General features: G+C 34.8%; 1 protein-coding gene across 1 annotated transcript; it reads right to left on the bottom strand.

Moving 5' to 3' along the window:
- Nucleotides 1-8,364: 8,364 nt before the first annotated feature.
- LOC144442048 (myosin-VIIa-like) lies at nt 8,365-12,356 on the bottom strand. The gene is made up of 5 exons (XM_078131321.1): nt 12,338-12,356; nt 10,636-10,736; nt 9,973-10,091; nt 9,092-9,158; nt 8,365-8,508 (listed from the first exon to the last, which is right to left on the bottom strand). Exons 1-5 carry the CDS (start codon nt 12,354-12,356, stop codon nt 8,365-8,367), a joined length of 450 nt encoding a protein of 149 aa, XP_077987447.1.
- Between the last annotated feature and the right edge of the window lie 13,870 nt (nt 12,357-26,226).

The following is a 26,226-nucleotide window of genomic DNA, read 5'->3' as shown; positions in this document are numbered from 1 at the left end:
TTAATAGACGATAATTCCATATTTTTTCTATCCAGAAGCTGAGTTAGTGTGTAGTTAAATTGTTACTTCCAACTCCAAGTTCCATGTTTATTTTGTTTCTATTTATATTTTGAAATTATACTTTTTGGGTTCAGGAAATTTATACTCTTACCCTATTTTCTATTTAATATTTTGGATTAAATGTTATTAATAAGGTATAAAAAATCAGTAACTTGGTTGAATATTTGATGGAATGACCTGCCATATGCATTATCAAACCATAAGCTTACTTTTCTTTCTTTGTTGACTTGGTAATATCAATATACTCCTTTCAAGTGACGGAAATCATTGTAGAAGACAAACTAATTGTCTTACCAATAACAATAAGCTGCCATTATTATTTTTGCGTTTTGCAAATGTCACTTTGATACGCTGATGGCATGGCTATAGCTGTCGTCTGCATATAGCGGTTGTCCCGTGAGCGAGTATTTGGATCATGTAATGTTCATTGTCTAATCACCGACGTGATAGTGCGACGTGACTTGAGAGGTCAAGGGTGAATTGTCACCCCCTCCCCCCCCCCCCCATGTTTGGTTCGTATTTTAGTGAATCGTGTGGAAAAAACTCGTTAAAATTTACACCTTCCCGTTAGAAAGTTGATGATAGGTTTTATCAAATATAAGTGTTGATTTCTAGAAAGCATTGTGTTATCGTCATATTTGTTGAATTTAACGGAGAGAAATACTCTAACAAAACTTAAAGCTTACTCACCTTTCTATATACACTGTAGTACGTAGGAGTAGTAGATATGATAGTACTATACAGTAGTTGATAGGATAGGATACATACTCAAGATATATGCTCTTCTGTTACATTCAAAGATAGACAATGACACAATAGGTGTATATTATTCTCTTTTATTCAGATTTTCATAGATATCAGTTCAAGTGTCTTTACCTGTGACCTGGGTGTAAGTTTTTTCCGGTCAAATCTATCACAAATTAAGACATCCAGAGAAATATTTTTGTCTTGTGGAAAAATTTACTGACAGGCAGCAGTTATGCAAGAAATACATCCTTGATATAAAAAATAATGGCTAGATTTTATAACATTAGAATGTCACTAAAATCATACAATGTACAGACAGTGAAGTTTTGTTGAATTATCGCATAATGAATTTGTCGTTTTCCATTGCATACATCAGAAAGATTTTATCTATGATAATAGTAAGAAAACTACCAGACTGATAAACCAAACAGAGGACGGAGGCCGAAGCACGAAAAGTGAACAAAATCGGACATCCACAAGTGATGCATCGAGTCAGCATAATAACAATTAACCCAAGCTAGACGCACATGTACAGACAAATTTCTATTTTGGAATATCAATGGTTTACTTTCAAAGTTTGGTGACTGTGACTTTTTAAACTTTATTTAAGGAATTTGAATTTGTTTCCTTAGTAGAAACATGGCTTGAACATGGAATTGAAGTAATACTTCCTGGGTATGAACCTATTCATGTTCAAAATTTGGAAGACACTGCTGCTGGTTGAATTTTACCTATATGATATGAATATTCTAAAGCTGAAAGTGCATCCACAAACATTATGTTGATGTTAATTAAGTCACATCATACCGACTGTCGTCCTATTTTATTGGCGAGTATTTACAGATTCCCAAGTGGGTCATCGTTATATGCTCCCCAAGTGTATCAGCATTATATGCTCCCCAAGTGTGTCATCATTATATGCTCCCCAAGTGTGTCATCATTATATGCTGCCCAAGTGTGTCATCATTATATGCTCCCCAAGTGTGTCATCGTTATATGCTCACCAAGTGTCATCGTTATATGCTCCCCAAATGTGTCATTATATGCTCCCCAAATGTGTCATCATTATATGCTCCTCAAGTGTGTCATCGTTATATGCTCCCCAAGTGTGTCATCAATATATGCTCCCCAAGTGTGTCATCATTATATGCTCCTCAAGTGTGTCATCGTTATATGCTCTCCAAGTGGTGTGTCATCAATATATGCTGCCCAAGTGTGTCATCATTATATGCTCACCAAGTGTGTCATCGTTATATGCTCCTCAAGTTTGTCATCATAATATGCTCCCCAAATGTGTCATCGTTATATGCTCACCAAGTGTGTCATTATTATATGCTCCCCAAGTGTGTCATTATTATATGCTCCCTAGGTGTATCATCGTTATATGCTCCCCAAATGTGTCATCGTTATATGCTGCCCAAGTGTGTCATCATTATATGCTCCCCAAGTGTGTCATCATTATATGCTCCCTAGGTGTATCATCGTTATATGCTCTCCAAGTGTGTCATCGTTATATGCTGCCCAAATGTGTCATCATTATATGCTGCCCAAATGTGTCATCGTTATATGCTGTCCAAGTGTGTCATCATTATATGCTCCCTAGGTGTATCATCGTTATATGCTCTCCAAGTGTGTCATCGTTATATGCTGCCCAAATGTGTCATCGTTATATGCTGCCCAAGTGTGTCATCGTTATATGCTGCCCAAGTGTGTCATCATTAAAAGTGAATAAAGACAAAAGGTAGAGGTTTGGAACTCCACCAAACCAAAAGAAATATATGAATATTTAAATTAAATTAAATATATAAAACGAATTTTAAACAGTTAAACAGTAAAACCACATCCCCTTGGTTAAGTTTTTATATACCAAGTATTCCCATCTCATTCAAGGAACATTTATGGGTGATGTTGTGTTTAACTTTAAATATGAACACCATCCCAGGAAATGGAAGTATTTTTGTAAACTTTAGGTTTTGGTGTCAGTTCATGATTTCACATCATTTACATTACATATGTACATCCACAACATAGAGTCAGTTGAGATATATCATATCTTGTAAGATCAAATAATACTGATAACTTTATTAGTCTTGTTCATAAAAAAAACATGTCAATTCATCACTGTTAATATAAAAAACAAGGGCAGAAATAGTGTAAAAGATAAAAAAAAATCTGAATATACATTTCAAATGTCATGTAATAGCAGAGATTAGCATATACCCAGTGTCTCTTCCTATGTAACTCAATGCAGAGCTTGCATGTAATAGCAGAGATTAGTATATACCCAGTATATCCATGTGATAGCAGAGATTAGTATATACCCAGTATATCCATGTGATAGCAGAGATTAGTATATACCCAGTATCTCTATGTAATAGCAGAGATTAGTATATACCCAGTATCTCCATGTAATAGCAGAGATTAGCATATACCCAGTGTCTCTTCCTATGTAACTCAATGCAGAGCTTGCATGTAATAGCAGAGATTAGTATATACCCAGTATATCCATGTAATAGCAGAGATTAGTATATACACAGTATATCCATGTAATAGCAGAGATTAGTATATACCCAGTATATCCATGTGATAGCAGAGATTAGTATATACCCAGTATATCCCCAGTATCTCTATGTAATAGCAGAGATTAGTATATACCCAGTATCTCCATGTAATAGCAGAGATTAGTATATACCCAGTATATCCATGTAATAGCAGAGATTAGTATATACCCAGTATCTCTATGTAATAGCAGAGATTAGTATATACCCAGTATCTCCATGTAATAGCAGAGATTAGTATATACCCAGTATATCCATGTAATAGCAGAGATTAGTATATACCCAGTATCTCCATGTAATAGCAGAGATTAGTATATACCTAGTGTCTCTATGTAATAGCAGAGATTAGTATATACCCAGTATATCTCCATGTAATAGCAGAGATTAGTATATACCTAGTGTCTCTATGTAATAGCAGAGATTAGTATATACCCAGTATCTCCATGTAATAGCAGAGATTAGTATATACCCAGTATCTCTATGTAATAGCAGAGATTAGTATATACCTAGTATCTCTTCCTATGTAATTCAATGGAGAGCATGCATATCGAACCCATGTACTAATTTTTCTTTTATCATATACGTATGCCCAGATCAATAATTCTTGACGTTTAACGCGAAATATCACGTGTACATCAGTGGCGATCACGATTTCAACCTATCACTGTACTACTTCTGGATAAAATTGAACTCTGAGTAACATGTACAATGTTACTTCTTTGTTCAGGACAGTCTGTGTGGATGCCATACCAATTTTAAATTCATGCTACCCAATATCAGAGTTAGGCATATTCCTGGCCACTTGCAATAAATTCAAGAATTGCTTGAAGTGTAAACACCCAGTTTATAAATATCACAATTATTAAAAAGATGGAAAAATAAAAGTATGGACATATTTCTATTCTTAATACTAAAAATACTGCCAATGGCACTGTAGCACAACTGTATTTAGTAGTTCTAAAAATACTGCCAATGGCAATGTGCACAACTGAAATCAAATTATCTGACATACACATACAGTGAGCAAAACACACCTCAAACATGAATTCAACACTCTACAGGATAATGGATTCCATCCTATCCATGAATTTCAGCCAAGTGATTATGTATCATTATATAACTCTACCTCATACTCATAGACTTCCATTGTAAAAGACAGCCTATTTTGACAGAAAACCACTCTTTTGGACATAACTTGAAAACCACTGATTGGATCACTGATCACCACTGAAATTAATTGATCCAGCGGTTTCTCACTTTAAGTTGTTCACATAGATACACATACATAAACACAGACACAAATATATCTGCATACATACATACATACATACATACATACATACATACATACATACATACATACATAATACATACATACATACATACATACATACATACACACACACACACACACACACATACATACATACAGACATACATACAGACAGACAGACATGTATACATACATACATACATACATACATACATACATACATACATACTTATATCACACATAACTAACTTATCTGTGCTTATATACATACATTCATACATACATACATACACACATACATACATACACACATACATACACACATACATACATACATACATACATACATACACACATGCATATATACATACATACATACATACATACATACATACATACATACACACATACATACTTATATACATACATACATACATATGTGGTTTTCTATATATAGGTTCAACTGTACGTCGTCTTGGTGATCGTTTTGTGGAACATCTCCGTTTGACCAGACAAAAGAATCGTAACTATCCCGTATCTATGCATTTTATTACAAACGATCATAGTGTATCAGATATGTCCATTTCAGGAATTTGTAAGGTTTCTGGTGATGAGAAAGCATTGAGGTTAAAGGAAGAAGAAATCATTTTCCGTCTTGGAACGCTGGAACCCCTTGGAATTAATAGATTATTCACGTCTTTCCCAATCTAAAAACTGGGTATTTTTTAAAAATTTCAGGCGTATTCTATTGGGTTCTATTTGGTGCGTGCGAATTTAAGAACTTATCCCACATATAACCGTTTATATATATCACGCGCGGTTTTGTTCCATTATATTTAGAAAATGTTCAGGTTTTGACCTGGCATTTTTGTGTCTCGCCAATTTTTCCTTTGAAAAAGAATATTTATTCGAAACGTCGGATTTAACAGCTATATAAACGGACTGGTTTATTAGTTCCTTATGCATTTCTTTCTACATACATACATACATACATACATACATACATACATACAGATAGACAGACGGACAGACGGACAAAACTTGATGCCAATAGCACGCTGAACCTGAACCCTTCAGTTGTGCTAAAAACGTATTGTGAATTTGTGCGGATAAATGAATAAATTCTTATTATTATTTATAAAAACCCTTAAGTATGGTCTATGAATCACTCTTACACCAGGGACAACACCATCGATTTTTATCATACTAATTAGTATAAAGAATATGATTCATTCCCTCCTCCCTCCACCCTCCACCCTTTTTTTCTTCCCTTTTTTGAAGTTAAGGCAGGATAAGTAATCAATAGCTCATCAAATGACACACTAGTATGAGTACCAGAAAAACTGTTATAGATCATGTTTAAGAAATAAACTTAGATGAAAATGAGTGTTCAATATTTTAAACCACTCACTCAGATACACAGGGGCAATGCTAACACATTAAAACCAATATTAAGCGGGACAAGAATGGAACTTTTTAGTCTTATAAACAGTTGATATTAAAAGTGTAATGACATCAACTTTGAGTAATGATATGATAATACATGGTTAATATAGTATAAACAAATATTTACTTTGTTTTAAAAATTAAATACACAAGGGCTGGCACTGTATTGAGCTGTCCAATAGACCTGTTGCTGGTTCCAAGATGCACTGCGCATCTCTCCATACAAAGTCATGTATTGTGTATGCGGACAGGTTTGTATATATGCGCTACTCAGAGGAATGCATGGTTGTCACTTGATCATACCCTGGGTTCACCTGTAAAATCACTCTCTCTCTCATTGATGGTTTTTAGTCTTTGTTATATAAAATCACTTATATTATAATCAAAGAGGTCAACATGTCTTTTAGTGTTTAAAACAAAAATCATTTCATTATCATGCAATATATCAAATATTAAAAGATTAGAATGTAGTTGCTGTTTAGTACAATTATGGTAAATATTTGAAGTTCATATACTGAAATTAAAAGCCCCCCCTAGTGCCAATTGTTTAGTGTATTCAATGTTAGTGGTAGTATCATAGTCCCTACATGAAAGGGTCTATGGTAGTACCTGTATAATATACTTGTATGCACAGGATGCCTTGCATACACAATTAACACTGTGTATGTATATATGTAGATATACAGTCCCTTCCAGATTCCCAGGCCATGTCTGCACATATACACACAAGATTACTACATAATATGATTTATAAGCCCAATTTTCACCTCTTCACCTCATATCGGGGTAATTTAATATTCATTTGTCAATATATATTGAATGGGAGGATAAGGAAAAGGATTGATTGTATGTTTTATTATTCCTTTCAAGTTAAAGTTGATAATTGTAGAGTAGGTAAGATCCTTATTACTCTGTAGTGAAAAAAGTCCTTGGCCTAGGGAGTCTTTCACATGAAAAGTCTTTGGCATCTTTAAAGGGTTATATACAGGACAACACTATAAGCATAGGCCATTGTAAGGCTATCATTTGGTCAGTATAACTACAATATAAAAATACCAGATTTCCCCTGTCAAAACATGGAAAACCTTCACAAAACTACTGATTTATTGTTGGAATAATACTTGGTTAATTGTTTCCATGGCAACTGTTCAGTAACATCCAATGCAATTTCATCCATCATCGGCGTTGAGGCCATGCTTTACCTTCTTTCTTCATGAGCTGAGCAATGTAAGATGTGATCAAGTCATCTATTTTGTAGCCCTACAGACCAATGGACAAAATTATAAAATTATAAACCATCAGCTACGATGTGAGGGGGGGGGGGGGGGGGTACGGTGGGCTGAGCGGTGGTGATTGCTTTTGAAACTGCATTTTATCATCACATCAAAGCTGTATTAGAATACAGGCATACACAGAAGCCCATATTTAAGAAGAAGCTTAAAAATTGAAACACAAAGGGGATTTATATAATAATATAAACATGTCATATTCCATATAAGGTTGATGGATTCATGATGATCAGAGCCTTATTGTTGACATAGTAATATGTTATTTGGTAAGATTTGACCACAGTGCTTCAGTCAACCTCTAAAATATCCAGTGTGCTTATATAAGTCATGTGATTGGGTAACTACACAGTACTTTTAGGACTTCAGGGAAGGCAATATTAATTACTCTAAAATATCCAGTGTACTTATATGAGCCATGTGATTGGGTAACTTCAAGGAAGGCAATATTAATTAATATTACTCTAAAATATATACTCACTGCTGATGTATGACATGTCATTTTGGTTCCTTTCACCATATTACCAAATGTAATATGGAAGTAATTGTGACCACTACTCCATGTTGAGATCTTTGTGAATGGATAGTTTCCCAAATTGGCTTTAGTTTTAGGATCATATAAAGTCACTCCATGTTTGCTGACAGCAATTAGAAGAATCTCTGGCATCTGAGACATACAGTTTTGCTGTGATAGTAAAATGAGAACAAATTAAAATTACCCCCGGTAATTAATTAATCAAGTCCTTCTGTATTGTGAATCATTAATATAAATCAGCTTTGTGAATCTTTTTTTGTGAACCATTGTTATGAATCATTTTTATCAATCATTCATTTTTTTAAATTTTCAGCATGGGTCAAGTCTGCCTCCAGTCAACTTCTGTTATCAGCTGAGCTGTGTTCATGACTCACCACAGTTTTTTCATTGTCATGGTTAGAAATGAAACATTAATGGTACCAGGGTTAGCATGACAGCATTGCTTTTAAAATCAAAACATTATAAAGATTTGGTAAGGGTTACCTTGACTTCATAGAAAGTACTGCCAAATGTTGGCCATTTGTAGATCACATTCATGAATGCTATCTTGGCGTCTGGTCTTGTCATAGTTTTCAAATGTCTGCTATACACTACCTCAACTGCCTGTTAATAATCAATACAGAAATGAGTTATGTTTATATGAAAAAGTCAAGCAGCACAAAAAAAAAACCACTCATGTCAATGTTCATGACTATACCATTATTTGAACAGTCACATCTTTTATCAACTTTGCTAATAAAATATTTATCAATTAATTACTAATTTTATGAATAAAATATCAACTTTTCAATGAGCCAAACATACAATTGCAATTATCAACAATGTCAAGTTTCAAAAGCTTCTTCAGTCTAAAATGGTGTGACGATGCAATTTTTTTTTTTTAATTCTCAACAAACCTGTCACTCGGTATATACTATGTATGACAGTTACTGTTCTTTTTGTTTAGTACTTTAGAGCATGTGTGTACGTGGGGCAGATGTCATTTGCTTGTTAATGATTGGCTCTGAAGTAGGGAGGGTTATTTTTGTTTTCCCCAGGAATCTGCTGACTGCATGGGCTGGACAAACACATACAAAAAAAGACTGACGTGGGGTGCTGGCCAGAAACGATTTTTTTTTTGTGGCCTTATATAATGTAGATGTGTACATGGTGTATTATAATGAAATGGATATTCTAAAATCCCTACCTTTTTCCAATCTCCTTGAGACTGAGCTGCAATCAAATTCTGAGGCAGATACTCTTGTCTGTTATCCCTATCATCATAAAAACATTCAGTCTGTATTAATTGAATACTTTTAAACCTAAATTTCACAACATATAAAGTTACTCTGGCCTGTGAATAGTTTGTACAAGTAGAGAAGGATTACCAAAACCTTACATGTTAATAAATATTTTTTCAGTTTTGTGAAACATTAACCTAAATGTCATTGTATCATTCCATTTACAAGTACTCCTGCTCTCATGATAACCTTACCTCCATCTTATTAAAGAATTTGTATTCAAGATGTTGGTGATTTTACAAGGGACTGTACAGTATTATTTATAACAGGTACGAGTGACATCATATCATTACTTTTCCTTTAAGACTCTCTTTAAAAAAAGACTAATGAAGAGAGTATATTTTGGTAATTATTACATAAAATTATGTACCAGAAATCACTTACACTCGTGTATGAGCATACTAGTGGTATTTTCACTACAGTCAAATACCGAAAACATTATTGCATACCTGCAAGCAAATGTATGTAAATGACAATGACATCGTTCGCTACACATGAAATCACATAATCACACTGTATGATTATTATGGAAATGTGTTGTTTTGGATAAACATATGTAATAAATAACAGAACTCCATGCCATGTGAGTTCCAGTGTGGATACTCAGAAGTATTTGCAATCATGCTTGCAGTGTTTTCTGCTGCACTTTCACTCATTACCTTCATGAAAGTAAGGGTGCAGAGAACACTGCAAGTACTTATGCAAATACCCCGAGTATGCCACACTTGCACTCGCATGTTATGAGATTCTGTCATAATACTTGGTGCAGTCTTAAAAAAAAACATACCAAAAACTCTGGAGGTAAGACTTATCATCACCATATCTAACTCTGTATTGAAATGCAGCCAATACAGCAGCCTCTTCTACTGTACAATTGTGGTACCCTCTCAGTACTTTTGGTAATTCCTGTAATACAAAAAGTAAATAACTTTAGGTTTAGTGCATTAAGTCTTACAAATAATGTCTGTTGTACTAAAAGTTACCATGGCAACATTCATTGAGAAGGTGATTACGTCCCAGAACTGGCAAGTTTTCTATACTATCAAACTGCAATACCAGTAATCACAGTAATAATAAAATGAATCCTGTTTTGCCCTAAATGAATGAAAAGTTTTTCAAAAGGAAAGCAAGGTGGCCTTGAAAGTAATAATGAGTTCTATTAAACATATCAACACTTTTCTTGAGGAAATTGGTTTGAAGTATGAAAAGGAGATTAAGTTCCTGATCTAAGTATTTAATAAGATTTATTCTTTTCATTTCCTTTTTTATCGATAGAAATTCAGCCCAAATTCTCATGTTTGACTGAAGGCTAAATCACTTTATTAATTCATGTAATTTCAAGTATTTCTCAACTGTCCAATCATGGAAGGCTAAAAGAAATTCATCTTAAATCAGTTTATTCATTCATATAGTTTCAATGTTTATCATCATGGTTAATTGTTATACCTACCTGATGGTAATGAAAGATGCAATCTGCATTGATATCTTTTCCTGGTACCACATTCAACCACAGTTTCCTCATAAAATACAACTGGTAATTCACATTGGAACCTATTGATTACAGAAAATAAGCAATAAAGTGAAATTAAAAGAACTTTTGGTATCCTATGTTTTTATAAGCAGTGTTTGGAGTATGTATTTTCAGGGTTCAAAATAATGACTCAGCCCATCAGGCTTATTAATCACTATGAAATTATATGACTAATCTTAAGAAACGCAACAAAAAACAAATGGAAAGAGGACAATCATAACTAGTAAAGAAAAGTAACAGTAATAATAATCTTCAACAAAGAAGTCTGATATTATCAGGTTTCCTACACAAGACAGACAGACAGACATAGCCAGCAAGACAGACAGACAGAGTCAGTCAGACAGAGACACATAGCCAGCAAGACAGACAGACAGACTGAGAGTCAGTCAGTCAGTCAGACAGACAGACAGACACACAGCCAGCAAGACAGGCAGGCAGACAGACAGCCAGCAAGACAGAGAGACAGACAGCCAGCCAACCAGCCAGACAGAGACACACAGCCAGCAAAGCTAAAGACAGCCACAAAGAGACAGCCACAAAGAGAGATAGACAAACAGACACTATAATATGATCTTCCCCTACGCACATTTCTGCAGAGAACACAAACATGTAAAAGATAAAGTTTGACATCACACCATTTTCCTTATGTATTTTTATACATAATAACAAATAAAATATCAAATTTAATAAGATGTGCTCCATTTTCTTTTATTCACAATTTCTAGGATTATTCTCAGTTATTGCTGTTAAAAAAAAAGATAACATCAAAATTATAAGAACCACAGCCGTGAGAGGACGTCTTTTATGTTGTTACATTTAGTCTTGTTTCGTCTTTATTACATTTGAAATAACATTTTATCATGAAATGATGGAAAGACATGTTTACCTCTTTGATTTTGAGTGATTTTAAATAACAAAGACTAAATGGCATCAGTGATAGAGAGAGATTTTACGGGTGAACCCAGGGTACGGTCAGTTGACATCCCCCCCCCCAACCCCACCTAGTTTTTCTCTGCCAACCCTAAACTTGTTTGTATACATATTCGAGAAGAAAGAAAGTAAAATCGCATATAGTGTGAAGTCTTGTGAGAAATAGTGGATGCAGAAACTGACATCAACCAATATAAAACTGTTCTTCCAATCTGTAATGGTTGTAGAAACCAATAACACAGAGACCATATGGAAAACAACAGAAAACATATCTACCTGAACTAGACACTCACATATGAAAAAAAGATACATAAAAAAAATTAGAATAAAAATCTACCTACCCCACTTATTAAAATTGAGCGTAATCGGAACCACACAAATTTTTTTTCAGGCCTAATTGTCAAAATTGATAGCATTTTCTCTATAATAAAACTTGTGATTTACCATTTACCTTGTGGACTACTTATATTTACTTTTAAGACAATCACAATGCTAGTTTGAATGAATTAATACAGGGTATTTTGTCAGAAGTTATAGTTTTGCCCTTTGGACAAATTTGCATTAATTTGTTCAATTTTTGCATCAATTTGTTCAATGTATATATATCATTCGGCAAATTTTCATTTTGGTGCATTTTTAGAGTCCTCTTTTGCTCAAATCATTTTCACCTCCTCCAAAACTAAGGACTCACTTAGATGAAAAACAACCATTGTTTAATATTACTAAATACTGATCTGACCATCGGGTGATTTGTTTTGTTGAAATCTGACACACACATATCAAGAGTAGTACGGATACCATCTGTCCTAAATGACTATAAAGAATGACAGCTACTGAACTAAAGCCTCGCCTTGGCTAAATATATCAAATGTGCTGGTCACAAACAAAATACAAATATGGTAGATCAAAGGTAACAAAATTGAAGATATTTTTATACAATATTCATTACCTGGCCCTGTAAGTGGCCATAGGGATGACGATTTGGTATTTATTTTGGATTTTTAAGTTATAAAACTATTCTATCATGGCTTCCTACTTGACAAATCATTGACTGAATCTGTGACCTATTAATATGCAGAGTAAGCCTTTCAGCAACTACTTTGATTGGCTCCATGCAAAACATAAGGAATGAATAAAACATATATCGGGTATTCATCCACTAAACAGTAAAGGAACACTTGTTGATTGACTGTGCTAGCTTTGGACCATGTTCATGACAACATGTTTACTTATCTCTTGGGTGACTAGCTACATCCAATCAAACTGTCTATGAATATCTTTAAAATCAGACGTACCCACAGGATCTGAACCCAAACCACAGACCAAACACACAACTTCAAATCTTTTCAAGAGATGAGAGTTAATGCAACTACAGCTCCAACACCATACAAGGTAAGGTAAATTTCTTTTAAAAATACAAACTTATGTTTTTATTCTATTTTCATGACAAAAAAAAAGACTGCAATGTTGGAGTTGGTTTCACAACACATTTGACATTCCAGCAATTATTGTCGCCATATTAACTGCCTTGTTTCCCACCATAATAGTGTAAAGCCACTTTCAGTAATAGTTATTGTTAATATTTACTACTTTGGAAAAAATACTTTATACCCATTCACACATATTTGTTCAAGAAATTTCAAGAATATACGATGAAAAGTAGGGGGGGAGAGGTTTCCTAGCCTATTGCACAAGAATAAAATGTTATAAATGTGAAATCCAACATGGCGGCAAAATAGCCTGAAACTTGTCTGAGCCACTCCCAGCTTGGCATATTTTTTGCTATGTAACAAATAGTGGGTAAATTTTATTGTTTCATTTCTGACTATTTAGAGCAGGGTTTTGGAAATGTTTTGCCCTGAAGAAAATCTTATTCATTCTCAATCATATTAATATTATTATTATAAAAATATCTTTATTCAGCGTAAAAATCAATAAGCATTACAAACAATGCAAAGCTTTGAAGGGAAGGCTTCGATCTTTCCAATGAGGACCTCGACCCTCATACATCAAATCAACAGTCACTGACATCAATCATGTGACTTACCTCATAGGGTAAAAATGTGTCATTTTGTTAAATGATCAACCTGTACAGTATTAGGAGATCCTTAATATAACCAACATTTGTGTCATACTGTACTTAAATTATCTAGAGTCAACAGCTCTACACATGTGTTGACTAGTCAAACTACCTGTTTCATTGTGATGCATAATTATCAGTAGTCTTGGTTACCCAGCCTCTCATAGTTGAGGGCTTACAACCAGATAGCAAAATATATCAAATTATATATGACTTCCAATTTTGGTTATAGGATGAATGTATCATGGTAAATTGCACTGCCAGGAATGAGACATCCAGTATAAACCCAGGAAATTAAAGCTCCTGTGCCAGTGGTTATATTTTGAAAGTCTAGAGCAACTAATACTTGTTAATTTCAAATAATATAATTTTACAAACTCAACCTATGGCCTTATTCACATGATTTGTGCATCCTAACTGAAAGTGGAAGCCACATAAAATTTGAATACTATTTTCCCAGACTCTCTGGCAGTGGTAGCCATATTAAGCGAGAACTCCTAACAACAAAAGTCTGAGTAACCAAGCCTAAAATATCAAATGTTCTCATGATGATAAACTATACTGCTGATGGTGTTGCACACAATTCGAATTCTAGTAAAGTTGATCATTTGTCATACTGTGAATCTGAAGGATCTTCTCTTGTTTTTTAATTAATTATTAAATTAATGCTCAATTAAAATATTCAACTTTTTTTCATTTCTTCTAACAATTAACAATCAGATTTGATATCAAAAGTTCATGTGATGAAGTGTAGCTTTGTCTACGTTTAGCCTTTTTATACTCAACATATTATCATACATATTCCACTCTTCAATATGTTGACAGATTACTGCTGCATGACAAAAAACAAAGATGGCGACTAGCTCTGACCTGTTTGAGACAACACCTGAAAAGACCAACTTTGCCAGGTTATGTAGACTTCTGATTGATGGTGGTACCACAGCTTTAAGAAAAGTCTTAGATGGAATCCATCCACCAAGTACTCTGACAAATGTACTTACTCAGTATAACAACAAAATGAGTCTAAGCAAATTGAAACCTAAAGTCATCAACCGAAAACAGTGGAATATGCTGTATCCAATGCCTGGAATACCAGTCAATTCCATGAACTTTGACATCACCTTACTCACTATTCTACTGAGGAATATCTGTAATCTACTGAAACCAAAGTCTGGATGGGATAACTTGCCACAAATATCTGATAGAAATAAAGAAGATGACATTGCACGCATTAAGTTTTATCGTAATAAACTTTGTCATGGTAACACCACTAGTGTCACTGACTTCCATGTTGTCTGGAAGGATACTGCTGATGCACTGAAACGTCTTGGTGTCAATAGAGATGACATTGATAAACTGGAAACAGTCTCTATGGACAGTGAGCTAGAACAACGGTACATTGATGATCTCAGAGAATGGAAGTGCAAAGAAGAAGAATCTGAAGATTTGATACAAACAATATTGAAAGTGATGGATTTTAGAGAAGCAGATAAAATATACTGTGACAGACACAGAAATGATCATCTGAATATGTACTGTAAAGAATGTACAGAACCAATCTGTACATCATGTGCACAAGTTCAACATGAAGGTCACAAAAAAGGAGATATAGGGATTGAAGCCAAATTCTGGTGTGAAAAAGTAGCAAGAGAAAGTGAAGCTGTTGAAAGAAAGTTGACAGAAACAAAGACCAGTATACAGTCTGCACAGACAGTATCTCAGCGTTTAACACAAGACTTTGAATCCAAAAACAAACAGATACAATGTCTAGCAACTACAGAGGACAAAAAGAGAGAACTCACTGATAAACTACAACATCATTATGATAAAATTATCACAGATGTAGGCAGTGATATGAAGGTTTTGGAATCAAATGTCAAAAGCCTAAAAAATTCACAGAGTTATTTGAGACATGTATCTTCCATAGATAATGACACCAAACTACTTACAGAGTGTAAGATGATCAACGATCACTTAGATGAAATAGGTAATTTGGAAACCAAATTTCTCCATTCCTATATTGATTGTCTTGCTGTAGAGGTTACAGAAAAGAATGGAAAGTTTGATCTTTCCTTCCTTGCCATTCCAGCATTATCATCAGTTATACAAATAGATAAATCAAGTCATTTCCTGAGAAAGTATGACGGGTTGAGGTATGAAATTTGTACAAAGAATTACGATGGGGATTGTGTATATGATAGTGAGGGATTGGAAGCCACTGTTAAAGATAGTAAAGGAAAGAAAAAGAAGTTGGAATTAAAGCCACTAGAAACAGAAGAAAGGGCAGAACACCAGGGGACACACAGGGTTACGTTTCAGTTTCTAGAGCCAGGCATTCATGAATTATCAGTTAAAGTACGTGGTAAGGATATTGATGGGTCACCTTGTACTACTGAGAATGTAGCCCCAACTTTCAATGTCAGAACCATAGGGTATAAATCTGAAAACATAGAAGGAAGGGATATTACATCATATAGTCCTTTAATAACTACGAGCACCCACGGTAAAGTTATAGTTGTTACCCACGCTGACACTTCAAAATCTGGCTTGCACATATTCAATCGTGATCTTGAAAAGGAAAAAAGTGTTGAGCTATCCTTAAGATGTAAAAGGTGTCGTCCTAGGGAAATTGCAGTTTCTACACAAAACACATGTTTGATGACAGGTTGTGACTCCCATCCAGTGTGTGAGTATGATTTTGAAGGTAATTTTATCAAAGTTATTGGAGAAGGTAAAATGACCGTTGCACATAGTTTAGCAGTAAATACAAAGACAAAGATGTTGTATGCAACTGGAAAATGTACAGTGTACATGTTTGAATGTCATGATGGTGTATACAATTACAAGAAGTGTGTCCCAGTCAAATCTGCCACAGAATTAGCACGAGGTCCACAATTTCTCGTAACCATAGATAGTCAGGATCGTCTGATATTAGTTCAGACTGGTAGTAAATTTTTAAGAGAAATTGTCATGTTTGTCTTGAGTGCGGAGGGAAAATATTTACTAGAATACACTATGGGAGAGTGTGTATCACGTACAATTTGGTTTATCAAATATGGCATAGGATATCCCCAATATGTTACAATTGACAAAGATAACAACATTTATGTTTCCTGCATCACATCCCACAAAGTGATGAAGTTCACAGAGTCAGGTGAATTTCTATACAGTGTACTTTGCAGTGAAGGTACAGCTGCCGACCGTGTGCTCTTTTACCCTACAGGAGTAGCAGTTATAGACAAAGTGCCACAGATAATATTAGTACCAGATAAGGATCACATCAAAATTTATGAAGAGGCGTAACTTTATAGAACTAATATGGTATATCAATGAGGACAGTACTAATTGATTCGTCCTTGACTAAAAGTGATAACATCAAATTGTTTTCACTAAGCCATAACTCAGAGTTTCTCTATTCTGCAGTCATCAGGTGGCTAGGTATATTATGCTCTGCTAATATTGAGGACTGTTCTGTCAAAAATGATGCCTTCATGATATACATATATATATATATAATATATATATATATATATATATATATATATATATATATATATATATATATATATATATATATATATATATATATATATATATATGTTGAGGGTAGAAGAAAATCAAGTCGGGTTTTTCGTCTCTACAAGCCTGTTTTGTAGAGGCTTGTAGAGACGAAAAACCCGACTTGATTTTCTTCTACCCTCAACATATACTCCGCTCTGCGTGCAGACGTATCGAGCACTGTACTACGGACAAATCTTACCACTGACTTCCTATATATATATATATAAAGTTTAACATACACACACTCTGTTTATACATGAATTTTGTATGGTGAGCTTGGAATCTGAAGGTTGCAGGTTTGAGTCTTACTGCAGTCATTCGTTTCAAAATGGCTAAATTTCTTGGGCAAGATTGAACCAAGACTGTGCCCAAGTAAACCCAGCTGCATAATTTGGGTACCTGGTAGTTTAGAGGTTGCAATATTGGACTACTTGAATGCTATGTGTGTGTGTGCAGAGATTGCAATGGATTGTATACTCTCCAGGTAGTTCAGAAAAGTATAAGGCTTCTTTGCCATTATAGGTCCATGCCAAGGGGACTAATTGTAAAATGATTTAAGCACAGTGTAGGGAGGCACTTAATAATGTTTTGTTTTTGTTTTTTTTGGTTTGTTTGTTTGTTTGTTTTTTGGCTTTTTTGTGTGTGTTTTTTGTGTGTGTACTAAGCTTTTATCTTGTTCTCCGTGTTCAGATTTTTATTAGTATTTTAATTGAAGTTTTTGACCAGTGTTTTTTCTTTTGAGCAAACTCTTTTCTATTCTTATTTTAACTGATATGTAAACTCAAATAATTTGACCATTTTAGCATGTGGTCACAACACTGTTTTAATAAACCATCTATTATTATTATAATAACTAAAAAGATAAGTATTACATGGGGGAAATCATTTTTTTAAATGTTCACAAAAAGTGAAATTGTATGACACATCAATACTGTAGATTTGCTGGCTATAGATAAACAGAAAGGATATTATTATGTGTGAGAAGAATTAAAATGAGAGATCAAGGTTTCTATTTTACTTTCTATTTTACTTTTATGGCAAGCCAATCAAAACATGACAACAGGACAAGTATAACATACGGGAGAACAATTTGAACAGTTCTGATTCTTGACATAATTATCCTGTAGAATTTTTTAACATGCCAGTTTTTTTTTTATATAAATTTACATATTTCTTCTATGATATATATGACTGCAAATGTTGAATTTATGAGAATATTGTACTTTGTTAAATGTGTGTGAATAGTACAATGAGTAGCACTGAAGTAAAGCACTTTCTCTATGTGTTACACTTATTTATAGCATTCATGTCAAGTGTAAAAGTATACTGTTTCAATTGGTTTATTTACAAGCCTAGCATGTGGCCTTTCTAATGTGGTCAATTAGCAAATGAAACAGTATACTTTTACACTTGATATGGATGCTATAAAAGATTGTGGTACATAGAGAAAATGCTTTACTTGGATGTTATGGGTTGTACTTGATATGGATGCTAACAATTGTGGTACATACAGAAAACTCTTTACTTGGGTGTTATGGGTTGTACTTGATATAGATGCTATAAACGATTGTGGTACATACAGAAAGGCTTTACTTTGGTGTTATGGGTTGTATTTTGTTTCAATTTATAACATTATTTGTATTTTGTAGAAACTATTTGATGTATAGATGAAGATAACTATTTCCACTTATTTGTTACAATGTAGTTTAGAGATGTCTTTATATATGTAGTCATCAAAGTAATAAATTCCAGAAATTGAATTAACTGTAGAAAATCTCAAAAATCGGTGATATTGTGTATGTGTATGAGGATGGAACCAGTTGATCCTCAGACCACTCCAAGATATTTTTGTTGTGATCTGAGGTTGATCCTATCTTACAGTAAAATGCACCTTGGATAATGAGAACCATTACAGAAAAAGGTAGGATAGCAAGCATAAAATAGAAAAGCTCAGAAATGGCGTTAGTTACATGTACAGACTAATGAAGACCAACTCAGTTGAGTATTTTCAGAACTGTACATGATAGTTATATTTTTAGTACTCACATTATCATACACAGCCAGAAAGAAGCTTTAGTAAAGATAGGCAGATCGAGAAGCAACATAATTATCTGTAAATAAATAGAATCAGAAGTGTTAATACTTGGTTAGTAGAGATTTCAACTTATCCCAAACCAATTCTTTTCTCATCTCTGACACTGAAATGCTGTCTGGAAACCATGAATTCTGATATTAAACATGGCTTGATAGTGACAGACAAATTAATGTAAAGTGTCCAAATTTTAGTTTACTTTCTGTATCCGTTTCTGTACCTGTACCTGTATCTGTATCTGTATCTGTATCTGTACCTGTGTCTGTCTGTTTCTGTGTCTGTGTCTGTGATTTGTACGTGTGTCTGTATCTGTATCTGTATCTGTACCTGCACCTGTACCTGTACCTGTATCTGAATATAATGACACACAGCTAAGTAATACAGTTTACCCATCGAGTCTGTAGAACTGGGTTTGGGTCAGTCACAGAAAAATCCCTTGTTTCCAGTAAATTCAAACCCATGACCTCCCGACTGCTAACCAGTGAGCTCTATACCACTTACTAGTATAACACTACAGGGAGCCGATGTAACATTCATGTAGTTACACTCACAGTAGGTTGACATCTCTGATAGTAAGTTTTCCTCAAGTAGCCATACGTTCAACCTTTTCAGTTGTGCACTACCTTGATCACAGCATGATTATATCCACATATTAAACCAAGGCACCACTATCACCCACCTGTGTAATCTACCACAGTGCAACAACTGTAGATCATCTATTGGGAAGCTAATTAAACTAAAAAAGGGTGGCATTTTAGATAGCAAGTTTTTTTCAAGTGGTGGTACATGGTACCTTGTACCTTGTAGTCTTCACTTCCAAAATTGGTCCACCAGGGACTATAACTGGAAGGTTCTGACGAGAGTGGTGGTGGTGGGCATTTAGATGGACCTTGTGGGGTGCTGGTTTCTTATGTGGATTTTGGTACATTCAACATCATTCCATGTTTACACTAGCTTGGTTACAGGGTGACTATATCCACATAACCTGGGAACCACTATCACCCACTTGTGCAATCTACCACATACAATAACTGTAGTCATACGAATTCTTACAAACTAATTGTATTTGCGTGACATCACAATAATTATAACATCATCCTGATGTCTTTGTACAGTACAGAGCTTTATTTTATTGTTTATTTTGAGTTATATTTGTGATTATTTTCTGATATATTCTTACATTGTTAGTGAGGTGTTCTGTACAGAGTAAGGTGATAATATTGAAATAAAACTGAGTTAAATAGGAATATGTAATGACGTATTAAGTTTATTTCAGAGTTAAATTGGAATACGTAATGACGTAAGTTTATTTCAGAGTTAAATTGGAATACGTAATGACGTAAGTTTATTTCAAGAAACAATAGTTTCAGTTTGTGTCTTAGTTTGCTGATAGGATAGAATCTTTATTGCATCCATTAAGAAAACAGTTTAAACTAACATTTCTTCATTGGATTTTCTGCAATTAGTGTTTGGTGCTAAAACAAACTAGTAAATATATAAGCTACAGTAATAATAGTTAACAAAAAATAACAAAATAAGGTTTATACGAAAGTGTAAACTTTAGGTTAGATAAATGTAATAATAATATCTTTTAAGTCTGCAGAATGATATGATATTTACAATGGTAGTTTGTAGATGTCATGAACTGGCCTAAAATGATAGACATCTCCTAGTATACTAGACTTACAGATCAGCCGTTGTGGGTGTGGTCTAGGACAGATTTATAAGCCAGGACTAATGACGTCATTACAGTCTACTGGTATATATACTTACCTGAATCTTTAGGTTTCATGGATTTGCCCCAATCTATGGTGGTTCTCAAAAAGTCAAACAAGAAGTTACCATCAGGAACACTTAGTACTGCAAAGAATTAGATAAATATATGCAATTATTTTAAAGGGCTATATTATACACACTCTTGTAATTTCCTAATTATCAAGATCTCCAGATGCCCCAGAACTGCCTCAAATGCCTACAAGTTTCAGGTGAATATTCATAAGAGGTAGGAATATCCATGAGTCTGCAACATCATACTGACAACACCAACCACTAGTTGAGTGTATTTATTCGCCGGACAGTTTCTTCAGGATATGTCTTAAAACATTATGTTGCCTATATCATATGGCAAGACGTATGTATCTTATCATATCTTTGAAATAACAGTGCATGGACGTACAGAAATGATATTATAACTGTGTTGAATTTAAGTTGAGAAAGCACATTTTGCATAAAATACTCACCTTTGTCTGAAAACATCACAAAGAGGCTGAAACCTTCTCCAGATAACAGCTTCAATGACTGTACAATGTCTTGAGATAGTTCATTTGCCTTTGTCCATGAATGCACCACAAAGTTCTGTATTGAGTGTGAAGGGATAATAATCTATCTTGTTACAAATTTATTGACAAACAGAAATGTACAATGTGTTTTGCAAAAAAACCATGATCTAGATATTGGAGATAATGTAAATTACTCCTTTTCCGTCCGTTCGTCCCTCCATCCCTCCCTCCCTCCCCCCCCCCCTCCCTCCCTCCCTCCCTCCCCCCCCCCTCTCTCTCTCTCTCTCTCTCTCTCTCTCTCTCTCTCTCTCTCTCTCTCTCTCTCTCTCTCTCTCTCTCTCTCTCTCTCTCTCTCTCTCTCTCTCTCTCTCTCTCTCTCTCTCTCTCTCTCTCTCTCTCTCTCACCCCCTTAAACTGAACAATTCAACAGTTTTCCACAATAACATCAGTTTTAGTTTGCAACAAGTCTTCAAAAAAGGTTCATAAAAACAAACATTAATTCAAACTAGCATACTGCAATAAACTGATACATGCTCAACTAGACAAACATCATATATCATCAAAAATAAATGTCAAGAAATACATTTACCTCTTTACATCCATTGGGAAAACTGACTTCATGAAAAATCTGATTTCTTCCATTCTGTACAGCATCAAGTTCAAGAAAGTGTGGAGGTTGTTTCCGTTGCCCACTTGCTAATGTTTTCTGTAGTCTCTGATAAACCTGAACAGCTAGTCCAATATGTTGCCTTGACCGTAGGAATTTCAACACTTCTGAAAGTACTGTCCGACTGCATACAAAAAGACCTGTCACAAGCCACATCAACTCCCATACTTTGTTTTCAATTGCCCTGAAAGAATGAACATAGAGGCATAGTTAAAACTAAGGGCTTGAAATGAACTGTTTTCTTTGGTAATCCTAGTGGGCTATACCAATTTCAAAAGGTGGTAGCCCAAGGATTGTGACCTATAGTCCTATATTCCTAGACTGAAAATATGTTTGTTATTAAAATACTCTATGTCCATAAATATTCCATCCTTTAAATCATCACATGATCAGTGGTGGCCTGAGTGGGCTACTAGCTACAAATTATGGCAATAATTGGTAGTCTGCGGACCTAAAAGGAAAGTGTTTCATTTACTTTAGTACAGTATTAAAGTTACATGAGATACCCCAAATAAATATATTTTATCATTATTCTTATAATCAAATATGGTGGCAGATCTTATTTCTGAAGATGCATAGAAAAGCAATTGACTCTTGAAATCATTATCATTGCAGTTAGTCACCTCTAGAGGGCAGTGTTGTGTTTCTTCCTTATACATGTAGTTAGCTGTTTGGTAATCTGACAGTATATTCATCTCACAACTGTTCCAATAAGTAAATGGTATTCCTATATTAAAATCACTGCTGAACCATCTCTATGGGGCAGTTTGTTGGAAAGGTCTATTAGCCCCACTCATCTTTCATATGGTAATGTCACGGCGAACCAAATCTAGAGGGCACTATTTGTTGGAAAGGTCTATTCTAGATAACTTACTCGTGTTTGTTGTTTGTTAGCTGCTTGATAATGTAATGGTAAGGTTCCAAAATCAAATAGACCCACTCACCATTCACAAATTAATGTAACTCTAGAGGGCACTGTTTGTTGGAATGGTCTATTCTAGATAACTTATTTGTGTTTGTTGTTTGTTAGCTGCTTGATAATGTAATGGTAAGGTTCCAAAATCAAATAGACCCACTCACTACTCACAAATTAATGTAACTCTAGAGGGCACTATTTGTTGGAAAGGTCTATTCTAGATAACTTACTTGTGTTTGTTGTTAGTTAGCTGTTTGACAATCTGGCAGTAGACCTCGTCTCTCAGTGGTTCAAAGACAATAGCAGGTCTGAAGATTTGGTCTATTAGATCAGTGTTTCCTCTGTTCTTCTTTGAGTCACTGCTATACTTTAAAATATGTGGCAAAAGTTAAAGAAATCAACACAACTTAGCCCAGAGACTTGTCTTGGTTTTATGGTATTTATCTAAAGAAGCTCTCTAACCCGGTGACTTATCTTGGTGCTACTATCTCAAGAACCTCTCTAGCCAAGAGACCTGTCTTGGTGTTACTATCTCAAGAAGATCTCCAGCCCAGAGACTTGTCTTGGTGTTACTATTTCAAGAAGCTCTCTAGCCCGGTGACTTATCTTGGTGTTACTATCTCAAGAAGATCTCTAGCCCAGAGACTTATCTTGGTGTTACTATCTCAAGAAGATCTCTAGCCCAGAGACTTGTCTTGGTGTTACTATCTCAAGAAGATCTCCAGCCCAGAGACTTGTCTTGTTACTATCTCAAGAAGCTCTCTAGCTCAGTGACTTGTCTAGTGTTACTATCTCAAGAATCTCTCTCAAATGCAGTTTACTTGAGATATTACTGATAACATTCTTAAAAAGGGTGAAGCTCTTCTAGAAATAAAAAGCTCCACAACATCTCCATGATGAGGATATTCTAAACTATAATCAGTGTTACATATTCATACCTTTGTTTCAAAATACAACTGCAGACATTAGACTGTTGATGAATGGAACCTGTTACAAACATCAGGAAAGTAAACAAATGAAATAGATTAATAATACACGCATGGCATGTTGGAAATACAGAGACTTGTACATATTAGTACATTCCATCATTTGATAAGAACAGTTGTATGGCCACTTTATATAATAGTTCACAGTCACAAACAAATGTCCAGTTCCCTTCTCATTTCATATACACATAAAGAGGTCACAAATCTATTCTTATCAAACTATGAAATGTAATACAGGTCTCTGCTGTTCCAATATGCTGTTCCAAGTGTTATTAATTCAATTCAGTTGTTAACTTTCCATATTTTTGTAACAGGTTCCGTTCATCAACAGTCTAATGTTGGCAGTTGTAGACATTTATAACTAATATCATAACTAGGCAAAGCCCATAAGCTCGCACAGGGTAGATTCATTTGTGACCGGCTGCCTGGGACAGGGTTGATACACTTGATTTGGGTCATTTTCCGGGGTATTGACCATCAAAATTTATTTTATTGAATGACATCTAATTCTCTGACATGGACGAGAATTAAAGAAAGTCAACACTCTATGCAGTTGTTGGTTTCAAAAACTTTCATAGCCATTAGATTAATATTAAATTGTTCATTTTCAATCAGCCAACTTATCATAGACCCTCCACCAACGTACGTTGGTCTTTGGACAAATTTTTTGTTGACATATTGCCGAACATCACGATTTCTCAATTCAACTCGATGATTTAGGAATGTTACTGTACCAACAAACATAGGAAAGTAGTTATTCTTTTTAGAACATGTAAAAAAAATCAATTATCGACAATATAAATGTCAAAACCACACTTCCACAACCCGGAAATTAAACTGCGCTATGTCATCAGTGGTCGTATCACGTACCGCCATGCATCAAACTTCCAAATAGTGTAACAATTTCTCCTTGAGGTACAGTGATGCCTAGATACTTGTTACATTGTTACGACAATCGTGCCAACAGGCCTACTGTTACAATTTTGCAATGCATGGTGATGTTATGTCGCCTATGCTATACGGGTGATGATGCGGTAGCGCGTGGAGAATGCACGTAGTAATGGAGGCGCATGCGTAGTCACTGCGCGCCGCAATGCATCCCTGGGAGAACCACCAATTTTTTTCGCATAGTATATACGACGCGCATGCGTACTAGTCATTGAGCCGCTACACGGCAGCTTCGCTGACGCTGCGAGAGCGAATAAGTGGAAAATAGAAGGAGAAACTTTAATCAACAGGTTTCAAGAATATAGAATAAAAAACAAAACATTCTTGACATTTTCAAACATTGTACACAAAGGATATATGAGAAGATGTTGACAGCATACTTGGCTAGATCCTGATTTATCAAACTCTTCTTTAGTAGAGCTTCTTTGATTGGTTCTTTGGTATAACTCCACAGGTTACCTTCACTATGTTGCTTGAAGATTCCTTTCTTAGAAGGTGGTCTAAACAAACAAACAAATAAATAAATAAATAAATAAATAAATAAGAGAAAGAAAGGAAGAAATCAAAGGAAGAAAGAAAGGATGGACAGACAGACAGACAGACAGACAGACAGACAGACAGACAGACAGACAGACAGACAAAGGAGGGAGGAAGGAAAGCAGAGGGGATAGAGAAATGAAGGGAGGGAGACAGAGAGAAGAGAAAGAACAAACGAATGAACAAAAGAAAGAAAGAAGGAAGGATAAAAAAGACAAGTTAAGATCCATTTCTGGGCAGATGGACATCTCACAAGAAAACCCAGTTTTTATCATGACAACATATTAACAAAAAAAGATGTCTGACTGTACTGTGGTGTCAAGTATGATTGATTTCTGTGGTGTCAAGTATGATTGATTTCTGTGAGTTGTCAAGCACACACTGATTTACATACTCTCTACAGCCATCTATACAGTCTTAGGCCCTTAGTTCTACAGACAATAAACTGAGTGTCAAAGATCAAAAGTTACACATTGATTTATATGGTCTAATAAACTTGATTGTCTCCAGGATT

This window comes from Glandiceps talaboti, chromosome 11 (assembly GCF_964340395.1).
Source record: "Glandiceps talaboti chromosome 11, keGlaTala1.1, whole genome shotgun sequence".
NCBI classification, from domain to species: domain Eukaryota; kingdom Metazoa; phylum Hemichordata; class Enteropneusta; family Spengelidae; genus Glandiceps; species Glandiceps talaboti.
Note: the sequence above shows the minus strand (reverse complement) of the source record. Positions and strands in the feature narration are given on the sequence as shown.

Bases quoted from the DNA above. Each gene is read 5' to 3' on its own strand.
- LOC144442048 (XM_078131321.1), bottom strand. The intron at 10,092-10,635 runs GTAGGTATAACA...TTTGTATTACAG, and splicing joins GCATCTTTCATTACCATCAG to GAATTACCAAAAGTACTGAG. The intron at 9,159-9,972 runs GTATGTTTTTTT...TTATGATGATAG, and splicing joins TCTTACCTCCAGAGTTTTTG to GGATAACAGACAAGAGTATC.